Source organism: Cariama cristata, unplaced genomic scaffold, assembly GCF_000690535.1.
Source record: "Cariama cristata isolate BGI_N322 unplaced genomic scaffold, ASM69053v1 scaffold6664, whole genome shotgun sequence".
Lineage (NCBI taxonomy): Eukaryota > Metazoa > Chordata > Aves > Cariamiformes > Cariamidae > Cariama > Cariama cristata.
Genome location: NW_009612381.1, coordinates 207,990 through 231,754, shown reverse-complemented (window position 1 = coordinate 231,754; position 23,765 = coordinate 207,990). Strand labels below are relative to the sequence as shown.

The 23,765-nt window shown below is 38.7% G+C and overlaps 1 protein-coding gene across 1 annotated transcript in view; it reads left to right on the top strand.

The window, feature by feature from the left end:
* Positions 1-23,765, top strand: part of USP25 (ubiquitin specific peptidase 25) — an 84,673-nt gene that overhangs the window by 14,442 nt on the left and 46,466 nt on the right. Inside the window, 2 exon segments of the mRNA XM_009698602.1 lie at positions 6,634-6,757; positions 13,003-13,165. Of these exon segments, the coding sequence (XP_009696904.1) occupies positions 6,634-6,757; positions 13,003-13,165 (287 nt within the window).

The following is a 23,765-nucleotide window of genomic DNA, read 5'->3' as shown; positions in this document are numbered from 1 at the left end:
GAGTTGCATCCTGTATGTTAGGAGGCATAAGGGAACCTGATTTTTCCTATGATGAATTGCAACATTTCAGCATCTCCAAAAATATTAATGAAGTTGCATAAAATTTACTCCATCTTGAAAAGCAAAGGGTGACATGCTCAATCAGTGTTATTCATGATGCTTGCCTTTTTGACTGTTCAATATGTGCAAGCACCTGCAAGTGTAGCTCTTTCACGTCAAGAGTGATGCATGCTTTGGGTGGTGTTGCATTCTTGGATTTTTTGTAACCTGTTAGTGAGCAGAAAGTGCTTAAGCATTAGGGTTGTAGTGTACAAATGAACACCTGTTAAACTAAGATCACTTTAATGTTCTGCTTAATAGCATAAATCCTAGGCACTGCACTTAAAGCAAAACAAAAGTAGTTTAGTAGTACTTTCCAATATTTTCACTTCATTGATTTGTGTAGAAACCTTCCCCCCCCCCGCCCTTTCAAGTAACTCAGTGTATTTTCATCTATGGTTGCACAACAGAACTGTTGCATTGCTAAGCATATATCCATTTCCCTCTTATTATTTGAGAAACTTGCAGAACCCAGGGTTAAAGGAAGCAGCAAAATGAAGAGGAGACGTGTTTTAAAACTCAAAATTTTTTTCACAAAACCTGGATTATTAGTCTTTGCAACTGCACGTTCCACAGCCAAAACAAAGCATTTCAAGCTCTTTTATAAGGACATAGTACAATGTAGCTGTAAAATGCCGTGCACACCGATTTAAGGGTTGTAGACTTTGTTGCTTCTGGGGACCTGGCTTTTCATATCTTCCTGTTCGTAGAGTTTGAGCCTTTACGTAAGTTCCAAAAGTCATTCAGTCTACCTTTGCACTGAGGTAGACTTAATTGCACCTAAAACCTCCCGAAGTGATGTTTATATAATGTTTCTTAAAAACCATTCTGTTCTAGAAACTCTGAAAGGCTTGTATAGTAATTTGTTTTGGTGCTTCACTGTCCTTACTTTTAGACTCCTAATGTCTTGCCTAAATCCCTCTTGCTTCAGGTTAAGTCCTTTATTCTTTGTGCTATCTCCTGTGGAGATCATAGTACACTTCATTCCTTTTATCTCCGATGAGGTGTTGCATGCTTGAAGACTGTGTATCCTAATGTCCCCTCAGACTTTTTTCAGATTTAAGCTAAACAGCCCAAATTCTTTGCAAGTCTTTGGATGCATTTCCTATACCTATTGTCATTTTTTTTTTCTCTCTTCTAGACCTTCTCTAATGGTTCTGCCTTTTTCGTGAACTGTAGCACTCAAAACAATAACTAAGACTTCAACTGAATTCTTAGGGAAAATAGGTGAATCTCTGTAAGTGTCCATGTACTACTCTTGACAATATACCTCAATGTAACACTTCATATTTTCTTCAACGCTGTGATGATGTGAACTGCAGGTTAAACGTGAACCAGCTGTAGCTCCTAGATCCTTCTTGGCACAAGTGCTAGTCAGCCCTAGTTCTACAGCTGTGCATTTTATTGGTTCCATGAAGTAGAATTTGACACTAGTTTCTTCTGTCACCCTACCCAACTTGGATATTGCTGTGTGTCTTCCTGATGCAGAAGGAAATGCCATGAATTATTTCTGTCATCTCCATCCAGGTTCCTGGGAGTGTCTCCAGCTTGGTATGGCAAGGTCCCTGCTTCAGAATGTCAGAAGTCTTGTTCCTTGAGGTCCTCCTTAGAGATTTTTAGAGATTTACTTAAATAAATCTTAGAGATTTGCTTTTTCCTTTGTTCCATGACTGCCTCTCTCCTTCCCATCCCTGTCAGTGTGAGAATTGTCAGGTTAAGGTGTTATTATCCTAGGACAGTGTAAATGCAGCCGAGATGAGAAATTCCTGTAAGAACTTCGTGGTGGCTAACATTTGCTAGCTCTTTCATCCGTAGAACTGTTTGTGTTGGCTAAGTAGCTGCTGGGATGCTGTGTATTCTTTCCCCATCCAGTTTTAACCAAAATTGGTATGTATAGCCCATTAAATTCCTTTAAATCTTTACATAGGAGCCCAAAACCATCATGATGTTTAACATCGCAGAATAGACAGTGGAACATAGGATCTTGCTTAACTCTGCTTATAATAAACAAAACTGATGCAGTCTCAATTTCATTTTTTTCTTTTTTTTTAAATTTTTTTATATTATTGGTGTGTTAAAATTGGAGTCTTGCTGCTGGATTTCCACACTTGGCAGCTGTCCACTGAACCCATCAGGTCTCCCCCTTCATTTTCCTCTACCTGTACCAGCAGTTGCATCACTGTGGTTGTTTATTGCTTGTCCCTGGGTTCAATTCCTACTTCAGATCTGTCCCTCAAAGTCCTACTCTGCCTCCTCCTGGTATAAGTACCAAGTCAATAACACAGTAATTATCTTAATGATCTAGGCAATTACCAAGTAAGAACCATTTATTTAAATAATGGTAGAAACTTCCTAAGTAAACAGATCGATTAGAAGTTTCTTTAGAGAAGAAGGAAGATAGATGGGGATAGATAGATATAGTGTGTGCATTTACTGTGTGTACACTATTTTGTCACAAATTTCAATGTACAACTTAAAATTGCTTTGTAGAATTACAAACAATGTCAAACTCTGGATCTTACGTACCAGAAGCACACATTATTATATAATAATGTTGTAAACCAAAAATACGTTTCTTAGTAAAACAGTTGAATAATTCTGCATGCTCATTTTAGTTGAATAAACATCGTGAATGCACTAAGCCAGACTGTTTTGATGAGCAGTTTCTTTGTTCATAAAGAAATTTTTTCAGGAGCAAACTTTTTTGTTTATTTAGTAGTCATGACTTAGTTAAGAACATTTGCATTTTCTAAGGCTACGTGATACAGAGCAAGAAGTACCTTTATGAGGATGAGCCATGAGAACTGAAGCATTCCGTGGCCTACATGAGAGGGGTATTACAAAATTGGTATATGTAAATTAAAGTCAGATAACTATAAATTTGGAGAAGTGGCATTATTTTTAATAACCTTTATGAAATGCATCCTTCAGCCTATTACAGGAAACTCATGTGTGTCTGATAAATACTTTGGGTAAAAGTCAGCTTTTTATTTTTTTTTCCTCAAACGCACACCTTGAACACAGAAATCAGTTGGTCAGATAGGAAACTTCAGTAGATCAGTTGAATGAATGAATTCCACTACTAACTGCTATAAAATAGGCGGTCATAGGTTTGCAGTAACACTGTAATATTGAAGCGAAACAAGGATTTTAAAACTAGGTTAGTGTTCAATTTGTTAATGATTGTGAGGGAAGACAAAAGTGATCATACGTGTAGAACAACTGCTTGAAAATTGGACATCTTTTCACTAAAAAAAAAAAATAAATTCCCATGTAAGAATTTACAAAACAAAAAGACATTTTAAAACAAAACCAAACCTGCATGAGTTTAGTGTAGTATATGTACATTTGTATAACCTATAACCGACAGGAATGCGAACTGCTGACAAGCTGATTTTTTTTTTAAGACAGGATTTTAGTCTCAGACTGTTCCCCTTCTGTTATGACTTCTATTGAGATCTCCTCTTTATGATCCGATGATTTAGGATTCAAGTCATACATGAGCTGTTGCAGCTTAATGAGTTACTGTGTTGGTTGAGATGCTGAAAAAGACCTTGGACCTGCTCCAAGTACAGCAAACATGAGCTAAAATACATTAGCTTAAATCTCCAAAACATTTTTATTTTACATTTACTACAAACTAAAAGCTTGCATAGAGTAGGTTACCATGGATCAGCTGACATTTAGAAATGTATTTTTCTGACATAAGTTATGCTGGGTAAATCCTCCATGAGATAAATTGATTGCACCACTCGCATGTGGTGGTAGTATCTGGAAGCAGGTCTTCAGTGTGTTGTCTTTTTTCCATGCAGATCAGGAACAATATGTATGTGGATACAACATTTCTAAAGAGAATCCTGTACTGTCTGCTTCAAAACCCTTGCATGCCAAAAGAAACTGTTGTGTTGATCTGCTTTCTGAAAGCAAGCATAAGTCAAGGATTTGGGGTTTTAATATTGAAGTGATGTAATCACTGGGAATATAAATAGTGATAAACTTCTGAAGACATAGGGTGGTGGTGTAGATTAATAAAGATGAAGGAGCTAGGGAGGTGCAAAGAAGTGGAATAATTTAATGGCAATGTGAGTTGGAGTTGACCTTGATAGATATATCTTTTTTTTTTAATTTTTTTTTTTTTTGGTATAGCAGTAGGAACTTTTGTTGACCATGTAATTTTTAACTAGGTTATTAATATTTTTTTTTTTTGGAAAATACTCCCCATCTGAAGGAACTTACTTCTAAATTTAACTTCTTCTTTATTGTTGTATAAGAATTTCCTCACTCTTACCTGACTAGAGACTAGCTAAAGGAATATTCCCCTCTGTCAGGGAGTGATGGGAGTAATCCCGTACTTCTCCATCAGCATGTGTGGCTACTAGATTGAGGCTTACTCCATCTTCAGTTGTGACCACTATTACTCCTTTCAGAAAAACAGCTCCTCTCCAGTGGAGATGAAGTGCTTGTGTGACTACCTGCAAATGGGTAGAAAACACAATAGAAGCCCTACATTTTAGAGTGTAATAGGTAGTATGTGTGGTCATGGGATCCTCTCATTGCTGTTGACCTTTCTAGCCTTTCTCTGGCTCTCAGGCTATAGAACAGAGCCATGCTTGCACGTGACCTAGATTGAAGTATTGATTTAGCCTGAATTACGTTGTTCTCAACATGGCAACTCATATATCAAAACTCTTCTGGGTGAGACTTCTGCTGGTGGTTCGTGTAATTGCTTTAGCGCTTCTGAAGGAGAATTTCAGGCATCTGAGTTGAAGTATCCTTCTGATATGCGGGAAGATCTGAGTTGGCTATGAAGGACGTAAGAATAAACTTATGAAGTGCTGGTTTTGTGGTCATAGTTTTTCCATGCTTCCAGATCATGACAGATTACTTTGCAGGTAAGAATGCTTCCTTTAAAGGCTCACTAAATAAAACAGAAATTCAACCATCTTTATCTGGGGGAAACAGGACTAAGTTTAAAACTAGTTTTTGAAGATACTGATGTTAGCAGAAAACTTTCTTTTACAACTTCTCTTCAGTTTCAGCTTTCTGTGAGAACAAATCATCCCATTTTCTGTTCATACACAGCTATGGCAATGATTTTTATATCATAACTTCAGTGTTCTGTTTCGATTCAATGAGAAATGTCGCAGACAAGTGTGCTCAGGGAAACAGGGGAAGCTGTCTCTACAGCGAGTCAGCCCATTGGGGCGAAAAGTCAGAAGCTAGATGGAGCAGCTCTTTGGGTATGAGTAACTGAGCTGACCTGTGGAAGGAGAAATGCAGACAAGCTGCTTGTCTCGCTTTGTTAGCGCTCATCAGTTTCCAATCTGTATCTCTTTCTCCAGGGTCTTTTAGCTTCTAATGTCCAAACCCCAGGCTGGAGAGTAGTCCCTTTCATAGCTCTTAGGGTAAACTTTGACCTTGGAGGAAGGAGACTGAAACCAGCCAACGTTCTGTGTGCATCTGTCAAATATTGCACATAAAAGTCTCTTTTGCACTTTCCCCTCTCTTTCTGTCTGGCTGACTTGCAAAATGAGACTTTTGGCCCTTGAAATCATGATAACCAATGACCTTGGCTTTTCTGAAGGTCTTGTGGAGTTGATGGACATTCCTGTTGGCCCTGGCTGTGTGCGACGAGGGGATGATTTGCATTGCAGTGTGATACGGGTACTGAAATCCCTCCTTACTCAGGAGGAGGAGTGCTGTCGGTACCCTCTGGAAACAAGGAGGTTTACGGGGGCTGTTAGTATCAGATTCTTTAGATAATGAGAGCTGGAGAAGAAGGCAGAAGTAGGGTTGTTTTCATCTTCGTTACCCAATCAGTAGCCCATCCAGCATTCACCACGTGTCCAAGTATGGGTCCTCATTTTGACTTCAGTATTTGTTTTCTTAATTCTCTCGTTGAGATGGGATACTTCCAGTAGGCAGAAATAGGATTTAAATACATTCAGAAAAGGAATGCACAGACAGGATAGAAAAGAATCAGGTTATGTAAGAAACTCTCCCACTTGTTACGAAACAGCGTGAAAGTATTTGGCTCACCAACGCACAGAAATACTCGTAGAATTTGGGGCTGTATTGGGAAAACTCCGCACGCGTTCCTCCATAAGGAGGGAAAAACAACTATGCTCGGTTAAGGTATCCTTTTTAAGAGAAGGTTGTCTGCATCATGTGTTCCCTGGAAGCAACTTATTATGGTAGCTGAAGTAATACATTTAAGTGTATTGCTTTAAGAGGGCTTTCAGAAATCGTGGATTCCTAAATTTGTCCCATAGCTCTGTGAAACTTAAGAACATTAGGAGGAAGGAAGACTATTGCCCATCATATCTTAGCAAGAGCAAGCTGCTGAGGTTTTTATCTGGCTTGGAGATGGAAGGGAGCTGTTAGCAGGGTTAGTGGTTGGAAGAGTGCAGGGCGCAGGAGGGATGGACTGAAATGGTGTTCAGCAATCCATGTGGGCTCTCTCTCCTCTACAGTAAGATTTGCCTTTCATTCTGTTTCACTTTTAATTTTGAGAAAGATAGTTTTGCTTTTCAGATGTGATTGATCTCACTGGAGATGATAAAGATGATCTTCAGAGGGCAATTGCCTTGAGTTTGGAGGAATCAAACAGGGCATTCAGGGAGACTGGAATAACAGATGAGGAACAAGCCATTAGCAGGTAAACGAACAACTTATATAAAGCAGAAATTAAATTAAAGAGTTGGAGATTGGCCTGTATTGCTTTTTTTTTAACTTTTAATTTAACAAAGAATAACTTATTTACTTTCACTTGTGCTGCTGATATGCTTGGCTTCAGGATGTTGCTTTAATGAATTGTATGTTCTACACTGGAAAATAGACTATTATGTGTGGGCTAGGATTTAATAGTATGTTTCATGTTGATGTATTTGTTTAAATATTGAGGAAGTGGATGGAGATAGAGGATATACGATCATATTTAAATAGGACCTAAAAATAAAAGTTTCTCGTGTGTATCCGGTAAAAAGCAATGAAAAAAAATTATAATTAAGAAGCTAATAAATTATTTTTCCTGTGTTTTTCAGTGTTCATTTTACAAAAACATTTTCTTACCTCTGTGCTAAGGCTGAGATTGAGGGAGGGAGTAGTAATGCTATGACTTGAGTATACTAAGCGCAGCTGCTGTATTTTAGCTGATAAAGCATGTTATTAACCTATTTAACAAATAGGATTTATAAGCTTTGAGCAAAGTTAACTTCTAGGTTTAAAGTTTTATGAACTTAACTTTCTCAACTTGAGTGTGGTAAGAGTCTATAAGTTAACTTTTCATCAGATTTTACAATAACTTTTGTACAGTGTGTGTTTATATGTAAATAGAGATATAAATATGAAATATTTGGCACTTGAACTAAGCCTGGATGTAGGGTTGCGTGGGAGGGATGTTGGTTTTTTCACTTGTGACTGGCCTTGTTCTAGGTGAAAAGGGCGATGATTTGATCCTTGTTTTAGAAGGTTCAGTGCTGCCTCCTTGTAAAAGGCTAATTTTATAAAAAATTGATTTAGATGGGGGAGATTCATCACAATAATTCTTCCCCTTGGTTCACAGTATTTGACAGGCTACATGACTTACCAGAAACGTCCAACTCTGAGAATACGGAGATTGTTACTTTAGTCATTTCTTTTTCCTTTTGAAAAATAAAGGTACTAATTGTGAGAATAAACGTCCCCCTGCCTCCCTCCATTTGTGATAAAAGCCATCTTCTTAGATGAATTTAGGATAACATATTTTAGGAAGGAAATGTGGGATGAGAAGGATTGATATCCTCATTAACAATTGGAAGATGATTTTAAGGGACTTCTTTTTTTTTTCCTAAGACCTCAGTATGTGCATGTATACGAGATTATGGTAGAAGTTCTGTCCAGTTCTGATTCAGAAGTTCAGCTCTTGCATGTTCCTTTTTGAAGGACAAAAGTGGCATAATTAGAGTTGTCATTTAGGCAGGCAGTCAGAAAGATGGAACTATTTCTGGATATGGAAATCTTTCTCCCTTTTTTTTTTCCTTCCCCAAGCTTTGACTGCTTCTGCTGTGCTCACTTCTTGGGAGTCTCAAAGCTTTAGGTTTTTTGTTTGTTTGTTTCCTGTAGACTTTGTTTTTCACTTCTCAAACTAAAAAACCCTTTTTGTTCTTATCTGCTTAACCCATAACAATGTATTATAAATGCATTCTAATTGCATTATCATGTATTTTTTTTTTCTGGTTGCAGAAAATAACAAAGTATGCCTTTTTTTTTCCCCTGTATGTATAAAGGCATGTAGACAATCTGTTCAGTTACATACAGAGAAAATGTTGGTCTTTTTGATGAAACAGAGATGTATATTTGATGGCAAAATTACACACAATAGTATGTGCCAAATTAAGAGCTTGTTGCTATCAAGGGGGATATAGCCTGCACACCATACCACATTTTTGTATATTACCATATACTTGCTGCAGTATTCTTTGGAGCATTTGTTGCATGAATTCATTTCCCAAAACCGTACAAAAAATATTCACTAAAAGATCCAGAGTGCATCATGGCACAAGAAAGGGAATGGGACTTTCCTTGTGAATGGCGGCAGAGAAGAGTGAGAATCTTGGGGGTTTTGGCAGCATTGGGGTATTAGATCAGCTCAGTTGCATACCAAGATACACTCTGAGTTGATGGCAAATTATGTCCGAGTTGTACAAATACAGGAAATTCAGAATTCTTGATCTGAACTGTTCAAGCAGCTTCCTTAAGAACAGGACTTCAGGCTGTTGTTTTTTTTTAAAAAAAAAAAAAATAATTAAAAAAATCACTTTGTAGTTAACACCCCACAGAAGAATGTTGGCATTCCACTAGAAAGCACAGTATCTATGCAGGACTTCTCCAAACAAAAAGTAGAACACTGTGGTTGTAAACAAGTCAAGCTGCAGCCATTTACTTTTGTTTTTCTAGGTTAAATAAAAAGCAGAAATCAAATAGGAAGTCAATAATAAACAAATTAAACCATGGAAATATTTCATTTTTAATAATGTAGGATGTGTGAATATTTAAATAGTCTTTGGTGTAGAGGATTTTTTTTTTTAAAGGTATTCATAGTAGTTTGAAACCTAATCTGCACTGATTTTTAAGGTTTCCAAAGGAGCATTGATGGAATTTCTTGACTTGTGTAATTAATGTTATAATGTATGTAGAATTTGTCTTCCTGCATGTAATTGCCTTATGCTATTTAATGAGGACAGATCTGATTACTACGTAGGTGCTGAGCACAGCTGAAATGTCCAAGTGTCCAAGCTGAACACCTTGTACATGACACACTTAAAATTTGGTGGTTTTTTGTTTTGTTGGGGTTTTTTTTGTGTGTGTAGTGTTTTGGTTTTTTTTTTTTTTACTGTTCCCTCTTTAAATCTCCCAGGGAAATGTGTGTGATCAGTGTATTTCCTAATATGAGAAAGTTTCTCCTGTTTATATTATTTTTCATGGATTGAAGGAGAATGAGGCTGGCCAGGTAGGGCTTCACTGGGGAGGCTAGTAAGATAAGACTGAAAGGAGAAGTTAGCTGGCCTGTGTTGTGCCTAAGGTAGCAGGCGTATTAAAATGACAGCCCATACTAGTGGGCATAAGGATGTGCACAACCCCTAGGCGCATGGGGTTTTTTTGTTTTCATTGTGGTTTTGGGTTTTTTTCGGGTTTTTTTTTTTTTTTTTTTTTTTTCTGGTTTTAACATGGTCATTGGTACTGCTGGAGGCTCTGCACTGTGGTTAAGCATTGTGTGCATAGATCAAAGGTGAAGGAAAAAAAGGAAAAAAATTTTTACAATGAGGGTGGTGAAGGACTGGAACAGGTTGCCCAGAGAGGTGGTGGAAGCCCCATCCCTGGAGGCATTCAAGGTCAGGCTGGATGGGGCTGTGAGCAACCTTATCTAGTTGGAGATGTCCCTGCTCACCGCAGGGGGGTTGGACTAGATGACCTCCAAAGGTCCCTTCCAGCCCAAATGATTCTATGATTCTATGAAGCTGGGGGGAGGACATGTAGGACTGGGGGTATTCGTGGGTGTCTAGCTGAAAAACAGTCACAGTATAAAGACCTTTCCTTGTTCTTTTAGCTGAGTAGCCTCCCGGAGTGGGCTTTTCTACAGTATGTTTAGTGGGCTTCCTCAGAATGGGTTTGGCTGAACTTTCGTGCTGTGGACTCCCTTTGCCCGAGGCTTTTTGCATTGTCTGGCTAGCCCCATGCAAGCAGCTCTGCAAAGTTGCTTGGCTATGCCCAGCTTGTTACAAAGAGAAATAAACCACTGCTTTCAAGTCCCATGCCAAGCCTGGCATTAACTAACCCTCACTCAAGAGTTTCCCTCCAAACAAGATGCCAGTACTTGGAGGCAGGGAAATCTTTGGTCCCGTTGAGGCTGCAGAAATGCCATACCCTGCACGTAGCTTATGGCTCTGCTGCTAGCGACTGCTGCTGTCTTCTCCCAGGGTTGCAAAGAGGGGGTTTCAGCTGTGTAATCAGAATTCCTCAATCCTGGTACTAACTTTCTGGAAGGATGCTCATTGTCTTGAGAGCAATGTGTGAGTAAGATTCTTTGTCAACGTAGTCTCCCAAATCAGGACTGTAAGAACATAATATAGTGAACATTATAGTGTAAGAGGTATACTTCCTATGCTGTTAAATACATTTATTTATGTAACTTTTGAGCTGATCATTAGGTTTCTGTTCACTGTGCTCACTTTTATTTCAGTTTGCATCACAGCTGTCATTATGGCTGAAAATGAATTTGACACATAGGGCATGCCTCTATTGCATGTGCTGTGTGAGGACAGATAATGTTATAAGGGAAATGAAGGAAAAATGTCATGAAGCTTTGAGGATTAAATACTTTATTAAGACATGGAAACAGATTTGAGGTGGAGCTAGAGATGAGGAAATCCTTCACCTGCTAAAGAAATGCAAAATACAAGGAAGAAATTTTAGTAGGTAATGAAGTTGATAAATGGTAATAACCTTGGGGTCAGGGAACTGTTTCATTTTGAGAATACATATTTTTCTGAACTTGAATCTTGAAATATCTGGAAATAATTCTTGAGCTTGGGGGTTGGGGGGGGAGTTTGATTGTTTCCCTGGAACAAAAGTGGTATGGAGTAGGTATTGTAGTCCTGTTACATCATTCTAAATTTATTCGGTCTGTCAGTCTTCCCATCAGTTTTAAAGGTCCCTTCAATTTAGTTTAAACAAGAGTTTAAGTAATTATAACTGAATGAGAAATTATTTGAAATATGTATGACACTTGTTTTGAGTTAATTTTTCATATTCCCATCAAATAACTTTTAGTCTCAAAGCAGAGATACACTGGTCATCTAACACTTTTGAAGGATTGTGTCAGTGAGAAGAGAAATGGATCTGGCTGTTTCTTTACATTTTGGGGTTTACTTAGGAGATAACGTTATCATAAGACTCCTACAACTAGCAACTACTGAAGATTCAGGTTTCACCCCTATGCATTATTTGAAGAGATGTCAGAGCAGAAAGGCTTAGAGGATTATATGCCTGTGCTTTCAGTGCTCTTTACAAGGTTAGCTGTCAAAAACTAAATGTCAGAAATTGATTAATCAGTAGAAAATGACCAGTTTTAGTTTCTTCCTGAGATATATTGATATAAAAGTGGTATTTATACCAAATGGTGTCTCAAATTCTGAATGCTTCTATTTTTTTTTCAAAATAAGTAGCAATAACAAATTAGTATGCTCCCCAAAGCAGTTATGTACGGTAAATTCATATAATGCTTCATAGTTCTTGTATATCTTGTAAGATACCTTTTCTTATTTTGGCAAGAGCATAGTTTGAATAAAAAATTTACAGTTAGGAGACTGAGGGATTATGTCACGCGTGTGTGCTTCTCCCTCCTCAGTGTCTTTGGTTGTGCGTTTTTTTTTTTTTTTTTCCCCAAGGTGTTCAAGCTTTGTCCTTTAGGAACTCCATTTACAGACCAGCCTAAACTTGCCTTTCTTTGATGTTTAGTGAGTCTAGAACCAAAGGGGACAACCCTTCATGTTGCTCAGACTGTTTAGGTGCTTGTCATGCACCTCCTGAAATTCTATGCTTAGCGAATGTAGTAGTTCGATAGCAGCTCAGCCTTTTGTATGAGGGTTGGACTAGGTGGTAAGGTGTTCTTTGTCACCAGTCTAAGGATATATGCTGCTATAAAAATACTATGTTGGGTGAAGCTTGAGGTTGGGAGCGTAACACACATGGGATCTTAGGGTCGTGTGAAACATGGACATTCGGCATAAATCACGTAGGAAGAGTTTCCTGCAAAGAGGGTGGTCACTGAAGCGTACAATTAACTTGTTGGGTGACATTTGAGAAATTGTGGGGAGATGTCTTTCCGTGGCTCATAAAGTAATTACTTGCTATGTAAAGTGATTAATACAGTTGCATAAGTTGCAAAAATGGAAACTAAAAAAACTTCTTCCATTTTTGAAAGTTGCCTAGCTAGCTTTGGTTTCCTGTCAGTAAAATAAATATTGGTGACTTTGTGCTTTGCATACCAATAAAAGCATTTGTAGATGAAAGCACTATGTTAATAGTGCTGCCTTTCTTGTCCATCCTATTTGAATCTGGTTCTTAAATAATTGATGACTTACAGACATGGCTCTTGTATCTAGAGCTCTCACAGGATGTGCACTCACTCACTAATACCATTTTCCAAAAGGTAATGGAATTACTGTAACACATCTAAAAGTAAAATGGCATCTTACTTTTGAAGACATATTATTGCATATAAATTTAAAACCAAGCTCAGCATCAGTAAGTTAGTGAATGATGTAGTAAAAATGTCTATATTAGTAACTGCAGGTGTCTTACTATGTGTTGTTTGGGTTTTTTTTTTTTTCTCACATTTTTCCCTCCCTTCTGTTCCCGAAGAGTTCTAGAAGCCAGTATTGCAGAAAATAAAGCAAGTTTAAAGAGGACGCATCCAGAGGTATGGAGTGACTCTCCAAACCCTTATGATCGAAAGCGGCAAGACAACTGTCCAGTAGGATTAAAGAACGTTGGCAACACGTGCTGGTTTAGTGCTGTCATTCAGGTAAGCACCTTCTTCAATTAGCCATGTATACTCTTCATTGTATTTATTGTGAGGTGAGTTATCTTATTTTAAGTGGATAACTTAAGATATCGGTTTTCCTTGGAAGTTTAGGCCAGTCCATGAGATGTTTTTGAGCATTGCTTATTTATTGCATCTCTTAACGTGTTCATCCAGAAGTCTGAAGTTTAAAAAGTGATGTAGCATAACTAAGCAAAGCTTCAAACTATTTCCTATTAAAAAGTTGTTGAAGATAAGGAATTGAGTCTCTGAAGATCCGGGGTGTCTGCAGCTCATGCTGACATCAATGACAGTTGTGGATGCCTAAAAACACGTGAAAATTGGATTACAGATGAGGAACAGACTTTTTATACTAAAAGGAATGTGTGCAAATGAGTGAAAGGGTGTGGCTGACAATGGAGGTAGGTAGAGGAAATGAGACACCCTCTATCATGGAGTGCTCTCTAGAATAGCTACAAGGAAAGAGACAGCTGAGTAGGGTAAAAGAAGGAATAACTGATAGAGGAGGAAACTTGAGAAGGAGGAAAATGAAGGTCTGATACGAATGTAGTTGTGTCTGGTTTGGGTTGTTTTACTCAATACAGCCAATATGTGTGCTCTTAGTCCATTTTTGTGTATACGTAGCTTAATTAAAAGCTACCTTTTTTTAAAGATAGGGTCCATAGGGAAATGAGTACAGATACTGCAACTTGACTAGTGAAATCTAATGTTCTAATATCAAGAATTCATTGTACATAAACTCTATGAATCCATCTTAAGAGATTTTTTTTTTAGATGTGATTACTAAATCTTTATATGTTTCTGTAAATCTGTAGGTATATTCAAAAGCATCCAAACTCACAGAAAACTGTGGGTGAAACTGGAATACAACAGGGGGGAAATATATTTTTAGTCTACAAGAAGCAAATTCAGCATATTGTAACTTTTCACAGCCTGACGTTTTGAGAGGGAGCAAATAAAATATTTAATACCCATTTTTAACAAATTACTGTCAGGCTGAAGCACTTCAGATAAACTAATACTGTTTCTTTCAGACTGAGTCCATTTAGATCAATGTTCTGCCTTGCGATTTCTGCAAATGGATGCTTACAGAGGAGTACAAACAGTACGCATGATACTGCTGTGTTAAAATAGCACTCCTAAGCCTCCAACTGCTTTCATCTTGGGGATTTTCTTGATACTTTACAGTTTAAGTTGGTAATCCCCAGAGGACCTCTCTTTTTTGTACTTGTCTCCCTTGAACCTTGCAAACTTCTTGCACCCATAGGGTCCTTTGGGTAGGAATTCCATAGTAGTGCTCCCTATGGCATAAGGAACTACCTCGTTTTTGTTTGTTTTTTGAACCTGGCTCCGACTGGCTTTGTCTTGTGGCCTCCATGTCTCCTGGTGGACAAGACAGTTAAAAGCTGATTGCTGTTACAGTTCTGTGGATTGCTGTCATGCTCTCTTTCAACGGGTCGATGGTCTTTGTTTGTTTGTTGTTTTTGTTTTTTTCCCAAGCTGACTGCTGAGTTGCTGCTTATATAGAATCTGTTCTAACCTCTGATCCCCCTTGTTGCTGTTCTCCAGATCTTTTCTAGCTCTAGTAGCATTTTAGTTGGGGGACTAGGAAAGCTCTCAAGGTGTGAGTGGGCTATGAATTTATGAGGTGGTACGATGGACAGATGCAGACTCTTCAGGAAAGACAAGTAGGGATGACAAGAAAGGGTCTTGCTCTCCTTGTGAAGGAGCAGCTCAAATGTGTGTGGTACTTGTGTGGGACAAGATGACAGTTTAAGACGAGAGTTTGTGGGTCAAGATCAGAGGAGAGGCTGCTAAAGGTACCACCCTGATCAGTCTGTTACAGACCACCTTCCCCAGGGTGAAGATGTGGATGAAGCTCTCTTTAAAGGCAAGGAAGTTTCTGGATCACAGTCTGTGATTTCCGTAGGGAACTTTAATAAACATCCTGACACGTGCTGGAAGTCCAACACAGCAGGACACAAGCAAACCAGATTTCTGGGGAGTATCAAGGACAACTTCCTGATACAAGTACTGATGGGCCAGCTAGGGGTGATGCACAGCTGGATCTGCTGTTCCCTAAAATGGAAGAACTGGTTGGAGATGTAGTAATGTGGGTACTCTCGACTGCAGTGAGCATGAAATAGTGGAGTTCAAGATCCTGATGGGAGTGAGGAAGGAGTAGCAGGGTACAGACCCTAGAGTTCAGGAGAGCAGACTTTGGCTTCTTCAGGAGGTTGGTGTTTGGGATCCCATAGGAGACAGCTCTGAAGGGCAGAGGAGCTCAGGAAAGCTGGCACCATCCTCTAATCGCAAGAAGGGTCCATTCTGCTGCTCGGGGAACTAGTGGCCACACTCCAATGCAAGCAGGCAGTGTGCAGGGTCTGGAAGCGGAGGTGGGCTGCTGAGCAGGAGTTTGGAAATGTCACCCAGGCATGAAGGGATGGTGTTAGGAACGTTAAAGCTAACCTAGGGTTCATGTCTCAAGGGATGTCTAGGGTAACAAGAAGAGGGTTTGATGCTACACTAGTCATAAAAGGCTGAGCAAGGGGACGGCAGTTCTGTTGCTGAATAGAACAGATGATTTTGTGACAGCAAGCTTAAATAAGGCTGAGGTACTCAGTGCCTTGCTTTGCCTTAGTCTTCACCGGAGAGGTCTCCCAGACCACTGCTTGTTTGGGGGAGAACAACTCTGAGCAGTGGTTAAGGATCGAGTCAGAGATTACTTGAGGAAACTTCACCCATGTAAGTCCACAGGACCCACTGAACTGCATCCAGTGGTGCTGAAAGAATGAGGGAAAGCCTTAGCAAGGCCGCTCTCTGTCATCTTTGAAAGGTGATGGAGAATCAGAGAGGTTTCTGATTAACTGCAGACAGGCCAAAAAGTCAACCTGCAAAGCTATGGGATGGTCTGCCTTAGCTGACCATTGAGAAGACAGAGCCAGGCTTTTCATAGCAGTGCATATTGGGAGGATGAGAGGCAATGGGAGTAAGTTGAGGTAAGAGAGATTCAGCCTGGATATAAGAAAGCTTTTTTCCCCATGAGGACAGGCAGGCAATGGAGATTGCCCGGAGAGTCTCTGCTGAACCTTGAAGGCTTTTAAGACATGCCTGGAAAAAGCCCTGAGCAGCCTGGTCTGATTTCACAGGTGATCTCCTGCTTTGAGCAGGAGGTTTGACAAGAGATTTCATCAGTCCCTTCTGAGCTGAATTGCCCTATGATTCTATAGTAATTTTTTTCTGTTTCATTCTGCCTTCCTTTCTTAATTATTTTATTCTGCTTTTAACTACTTCGCATGTTGAACTGATACCTTCATGGAACTATCTTCTATAAATTCAAAGTTTTCAATAATACTAGTTAGCTTGGTCCTTGTCATTTTCTATGAATTTTAGGGTTGCTTTCCACCATGTAGCTCACTATACACTTGCCTGTGTTGAATTTAGCTTTCTTATTACACACTCAGTCCCATGTGAGCCTTCTGACAGTTCATCTTTGCCAGCTCTTGTTTTTACTACATTGTGTATCTCTGTACTGTGCAAACTTGGTCATCTTACAGCTTGCTCTCTTTTCGAGATCAGCTCTGAATTCTGCTTACCCGCACAGACTCCAGCACAGACTTCATGAATTTGCAGTAACCTTCCTTCAGGCTGGAACAGATGATTTGCTCCTACCCTCTTTTTCTTGTTGATTGTCTGTTTGTCTGTGCCTGGACCTTCCATGTTACCTCATCGCTGCTTAGTTAAAAACTTTTGTTGAATGACTTCCACAGAAATTAGTCTGAAATCCCAGTAGACTACATAAATTGGGTTGTTATCTGTGTTCTTTTTGACTTGTTGGTGTTGGGTCAGTTGTATTGTTTTGTTTTGTTTTGTTTTTTCTGTGGTGGGTGTTTTTGTTTCTGTTTGGTTTGGTTTTTTTATGGGTAGGATTTACTTACCTGCAGGTAATACATAGGAAATGCTGTAGATAATGAAACGGAAAGACTTCTTTAGTTGTTCTACCACCTCCCTTAACACCAAAGATTTTATGTTCTTGGACCTCTTTCCTTTCAGCATCTAGTAATCTATCAAGTGTTTGAATTTTCTGCTTACCTGAGATCTTTTGATGTTTTCCTTGTTCATCTCTCCTCCTTTCCTTATTCCTCCACATGCATAGCTCTTTTTCCAATGGCAAAAACATTGTCTTGGTGCTAACATAGAGAAACATTTTCTTTCTATAAAGGTCTTTGTGGAGCTAATATGACTTGGCGTTTTACTTTCTCTGGCATGTAATCAGATTTTACATTCCATTTGGGAGTCCCAAATGTCAAGATGACTGTATGTGCATTACTGTAAAAGAAATATTTACATATAGGAAACTGAAATGTTGAAATAAATATTTTCAAGGAAACTTGAATTTTAATTCATTAACCACAGAGATAACAGAGGCTACAGAATGTAAAAACCTATGCTAGACCTATGATCTCATGTTATTTATAGACGATGTGCAACATTATACCTTGAAAACAGATTATAAAAAGGGCTTACTAGTTCTTATGGCCACCACCCATATTATGTGAAAATCTGCGGTGTTTGGAGTTATAATGGTTTGATCCTAAAAGATGGTTAAACTTCTGTGTTTAGATCTATAGGATGTAGTACAAGTAAACCATTGAAAGATTTATAACTTCGATTGGTTAAAAATTTTGGTTACTAATACTGTCTGCCAGCCAGGAAGACTTATGTTTCAAACAACCATTCCAGGAAATTTAATGCATGTTAATTTAGAGCGTTAGCTAATACCATATTTATTTATCCACAGGGCAGATTGACTCCTTGGGTTGCATTGACTATGTAGAAGCGTTTTCAAGCTTTCTTTAGGAGACTTCTGAAACCTGACACATCACATAGGTCAACAATATCTAAATGTTAACTACTGTCAGTCACAATGATATATTGTGTAATATAATCTAAAACTAAATTGCAAAGAAAGAAAAAAATCTTTCCTTCTATTTAAGGGGTGCTCGTTAAGGAAAAAAGAAAAGCTTTTGACATTTTGACAGTTTTCTTATGCAATGTATGTGGTTTTTTATAGCCACCAATTAACTGACTTAGTCAAATGCAGTCATCGATGGTTTGTTGTATTTGTATTAAGAGCACAAAATTCCTTGAGATATGTTTGCAGCGAGTGACAGCAAAGCCTAACAAGATTCAAACATTGCTAGAAATACTGCCTTTTAATCTGTATTTATTTGTGTGTTGGAGAAATATGCACATGTGGAAGTCATCCCCTTTTGCAGGGGAAGAGGAGAGTCTCTCTTCAGATAGCTCCAGAACAAAGTTTTGTTTCAACAGTTACATTCAGCGTCATTAGAATGAACAGTAATATTTTTTTCCAGTGTAACTTCTAAAAATCTGTCCTGCTGTTGAAGACTTTTGACTTGATGATAACTTGAATTTAAAACTGAGTCCCCACGAAAATATGTCAAAACAAAACTGTATTAAAGCATATTCCCTTCTTCCTTACCTGCTAAGAAACAAATCAAGTCCCTCAAAGGTTTTCCCACCTGCTCTTGAACTTGTAATAAACCTACGTTTTTGACAGGAGATCACCCATACACGCTTTTGCTACTGTTTAGTTAGATTAAGTTTTATAGAAGGATCCCTAAATCTTCAGGTCTTACAGTATTTCTAGAAAGTTTGTTTGTGTGGGTTGTGGGGGGGGGGGTTTAATTCTTCTTATTGTAACTGCATATGTCTGCTCTTGAAATAGAACTTAAGATATCAAGTTCTTTAAAGAAACAACACACAAATAAACTACTACATGTTTTTACTTCCTTTTTTGCAGTAGATTTCAGTGGCTCCCTTGTAAAAAGGTAACTGCAATTTTCCGTGGTTCTGAGAGCTTATAGTCTGAAAATGGGTTATAAATAATATATTTATTGAGCCTGTGAAGCGGCTCCATGGTGTCATGCTGAGCATGAGTTAAGCATTTGTAGGACGTGGAAGGCGGGTAACTCACAGGACTCGGATGCACTATTGGAATCATGTCTGTAGGCTAGCTGCCTGTGCAAGTTGTCTCCCAGATGTTTTGCTTTAAGACATTGCACAAGGCAAATTTTATCTTTTGGAGTTCCAAGTAGGGTTTAAGTCATGGGCGAGAAGTAACGCCCTGGCAGTACTGGCCCCTTGAAAAGGTGTCGTGGGAGATCCAGAGTAGTTGGTTGTTCAGTGAACGTCATCCATCAATGTGCTAAGACAAATTTCTGATGGAAGGAAGAAAGCGTATGGGGAATCACATAAAAATTGTGCTGTAAATGCCACTTTATTTCCCCTGCGCCCTAGTCCCATACCTAAAGTCCTAGGTGCAGTGTTTTCCTGGGCCTCATGACTTCCCAAGGGCCTGTCTGCATCATAGCTCCTCTCTTTACCAACTGAGTTATCCCAACAGGACAGCCGGGGTTTGGTATGTCCATACTCTTTTCTCTGGGAGTCTGTCAGAATCAGGTTAGTCATTCAAAAATGAGCCTTTTTTTTTTTTCTTCCTCAAAAGTACATAGTGTGCAGAACAAAAAGCTAACAAGCTGCTGTCTTCCAAGCATAAATCTTCATGGCTGTTCGTCAACTTTTATTTTCAGGGTCCCTAACACCACTTCTGGCATTTTACTCTGTTGCATTGTGTTTAGGAGCAGCCTTCCTGCTTTCCTGACATCAGTATGTTTGGGGTTAGGATCTCATTTGATCCTAAGCTTCTAGTTCTGGGAAGAAGTGAGCCAGCTTGATAGGCGAGAATCAAGCAAGTATTTTCTTGCCAATTGGTGGCTCTGCTAATTCTTACCATCTTTGAAGCAGCCTACCACAAGTATCTAACTTTTTTGCAGTTTTGTTGTTCTGTTTGCCGTGTTGAATGGAAAGGATTGTGATGGATGACATGGTAGTTTAATATTAATTAATACCAAAAAACCTAGTATTCTATAATAGGAGTTGCATATACGTACATAGTACACGACTCCCTTGTTTCTCTGGGCGTTCAGTGGAAAGTTGCATGCTGAAGAACACTCAGTGCGCAATCCCCATTTGAGTTCAAGTGGTCATTGATGGAGTATTTTCTTTTCACTATTTTCTCTGTGGAACAGCCTGAGGCGGGAGGGGGGAGGTGGTGGAGGAATAGGATATAAGCTATTCTGTAGGGTTTCATGGGCAGAGGAATAATGATGTTGGAAATCTAGTTTCTTGCTTTCCCTCCCTCTGTCGCTCCCTCTCTTCCTCTGTAGAGTAAAGATCGACCTTTCACTTCCAAGTTCAGTCATCCTGTGATATTTGCTGACAGGATATTCCTTTTCCTGCTTCTTATTCTTCTCTGTGGTCTCCAGTTCCCTTGGGTTGCTTGTGTGATTTTTTTTTTTTTTTTTTTAAAAAAAAAAAACTTTTACCCTATATTTAGTGGTATATAATATTGCAAAATTTCTGTTGTGAAGGGTTGGAAAGCTTAAATTGGATGATGACTTAAATGGATGATGGGTTTAACTTTGACTCATAAATAGTTGTTAATATAATTAAAATAGAGGGTACAGAATAAGTGGTGGGTTGTGATCCTACGTGCAGTTCCTAGGTTTAGAAGGGCATAAAGCCTTTGCATTGTTTAGGTGTGTTTGAAGTTGTACCACAAACTTATTTCACGTTGTTATGCTTTTAGGCAAGAAGTTGAAAACTGTAACCATGTAAGGAAATGTTGGCTCTTATTTTGTGTCCTAATGGATTTTTTTTTTTTGATTTGAACATGTAGTAGAGGAGTGGTTGAATGGCGTTTTTTAGTATGTGCCAAGACGCAAATATAAAGTGAATTCTTCTGGACGCATATCATACTTATCTGTCTTCTGAATTGCAGTAATGTTCTGAGTTTGTTGCTATAAACAAGTAAATGTTCTCTAAATGCAGGCTGGTAATACCATGGTGAGCTGTTTTGTTTAAAATGTTGACTTAACCCAAGTTTGCTAGAGGTCTTAAGTTAGTTTAACTTTCTAGATCAAACAGTATGAAAGCTGCTTTCCATCTTCTTCCATGTTACACCTCAGCCTTTTGGAAAAGCAAAACATGACGGCTTAGAACTGCGTTTTATACCTTGGTTTTCAGCGGTTTGGAATGCTGATTGGTTGGCTGTTTATAAATAAAAATGTTCTTTTTGAGATGCTTTCCAGAGCTTTTAAGACCTGGGATTGAATCTCTCTGTGATTTTGAAAATCCTAAATGTTTTCCTGACCACTACCACTGTACGTGTGGGGTTATTCTGCTGAACTTCAACCGTGAGATAGTGTCCTACCTGTCTGTAGGAGTTTTCTTTCAGAGAGGGAGAGAGAAAAAATTCCTCCGCCTATACACTCACAATGAAGTTTGAACAGGAACCTGCTCAAGTCCTAGCTTTGAAACCGTTTTCTCTCTTCCCTTCCCTCCTCCTTACATGCAATTTTCTAAAGAATGCGAGGATTTTCAGGAAGGCTTTTGGACTGTGCCAAATTCTCAGTGTATGGAAAGAACCAGTATCAGGAATGTGTTTTGGGCGACTTCCTCATTTTCTGAAGGCTTTTTTTTTTCTCTAAAGGGTAGAAGACAGAACATAGGGCTACTATGTGCTCAAGAGAAAATATGTTTAAAATGGTCTGTAGGCTTGTTACAATAATTATTTTCTACATTGTAAGGCTAGTGTGTTTAAACTAATTTACATATACATATAGCAGTCAGTTACCTTTTAGTTTAAGCATTATAGGAAGAATTCTTGCTGTATTTATGCTTGCTGACTTTTACTGCTATGCATTGTATGTGTAGGCTCAAATATAGGCCTGATGACCACATTTAATGCCCGTGTTTAGTTGCTGCCTCCTACTCCACTTGTGCGAGTTGTAAGGAGGTGCTGGGTGGAAAGGAGCGGGGCGCAGGAGCAGAGCAGCCATTGCAATGGCAACAGCCAACCACTTCATGGACTTTGTTGGGAGCAAAGTAGGTTCAAGAAATAGGAACCAAAAGGTAAAATAGTAAAATAGATCAATAAATAGAAAAAGCGGGGAAAGCGTTAAAGAGGAGGGAGAAGTGATCCTCCCAGATTAGTGATGTAGAGTCCGAAAGACTTGAAAGTTGGAGAGAAGTGGACTTAGTTGCCAGTGAAGTTGCTTATGTATTTGCAGTATGGAGCTTTGCTGGACACTAATAGTCAATCGGAGGTGTGCAGGTGTTTTAAGTCACTGATAAGCTAAGTGCAGTATTTCACATTTATCAGGATGTCAGCCAGTGAGTGTCTGTACATTATAGGAAAGAGGAATCAGGTAGCATTCAGGGAAGAAAAGGGGGTGACTGATCTCAGCAGCACTTGAACGTGCTGCTGTTAATTGGAAAAAAAATTTTTTTTTCATGTATTTTTTTTTAAAAAAATCTTCTACAACTACCTGAAAGGAGGTTGTAGTGAGGTGGGGGTTGGGCTCTTCTCCCCGGTAATTAGCGATAGGACGAGAGGAAACGGTCTCCAGTTGCGCCAGGGGAGGTTCAGGCTGGACATTAGAAAGAACTTCTTCACTGTTAGAGTTGTTAGGCACTGGAACGGGCTCCCCAGGGAGGTGGTGGAGTCATCATCCCTGGAGGTGTTCAAAAAACATTTAGATGTGGTACTTCGAGACATGGTTTAGTAGACATGGTGGCATCAGGTATACGGTTGGACTTGATGATCTTTGAGGTCTCTTCCAACCATAATGATTCTATGATTTAGGAGTACTTTTATTTTGAACCCTTAGCACTTCAAATATTGATAATTAGTAAGTTTAAAGTTCTTAATGTTATTGGAACGAACATATGGTAATGTATGCAGGGGGGAACGTACATACATAGAGTTCTGTGTTTTCTTTGATTTAGATTATTGGCATGAATAAAAAGATAAGCCTAATAATGGCCAATCTATCCCACTAACACTAGCTGTGTATACAGTAAACCACCAAAATTGTTTATAAAGTGAAGTGAGAACATAGATTTAATTTGTCATGTTGGCAGAGGCAAACTATTCCAAATAATGTACTTAATGACATAAGCAGAGCTCTATTTTTACTTTTTATTTTTAGGACAATCCTAATGTATTCATTCTTTAAAATTGCTTTCTGCTTGCTATATAAGAAGAAGGTAGATATTGTTTCTGCTTTGTGGCTTTAAAAATCTGAATAAAATTGGAAATGTGTAAATGATGACTAAATGAAGCAAATTGGTATTGCGATGCATTGACGCATATTTAAGCTTTGAACTTACAGAAGATCATGTTTTAGCTAAATGCTGGTACCTGAAGCAATTCGTTGAGGAGCTCTGTAGGAATGCATACTTTGCCTTCCTCCTGCCAAAGAGTTGCTTTTCAAGCTGCACTAATAGGATATATTTAGGTTTTGGTTACTAGCCAAATTAAGTCCTTCCTAAATTTTCTTTGCCAAAATTCAAGTTAGTCTTTGCATTTTTCTCCTGTTAAATCTCAAGCCTTGGCACTAATTTGGACAAATTCCTAGCCAGTGTTTGCCACTGACACGTAGGTACAGTTATGCACACCTACACTAGTTGTAGCATCCTTGCCTGTTGTTAA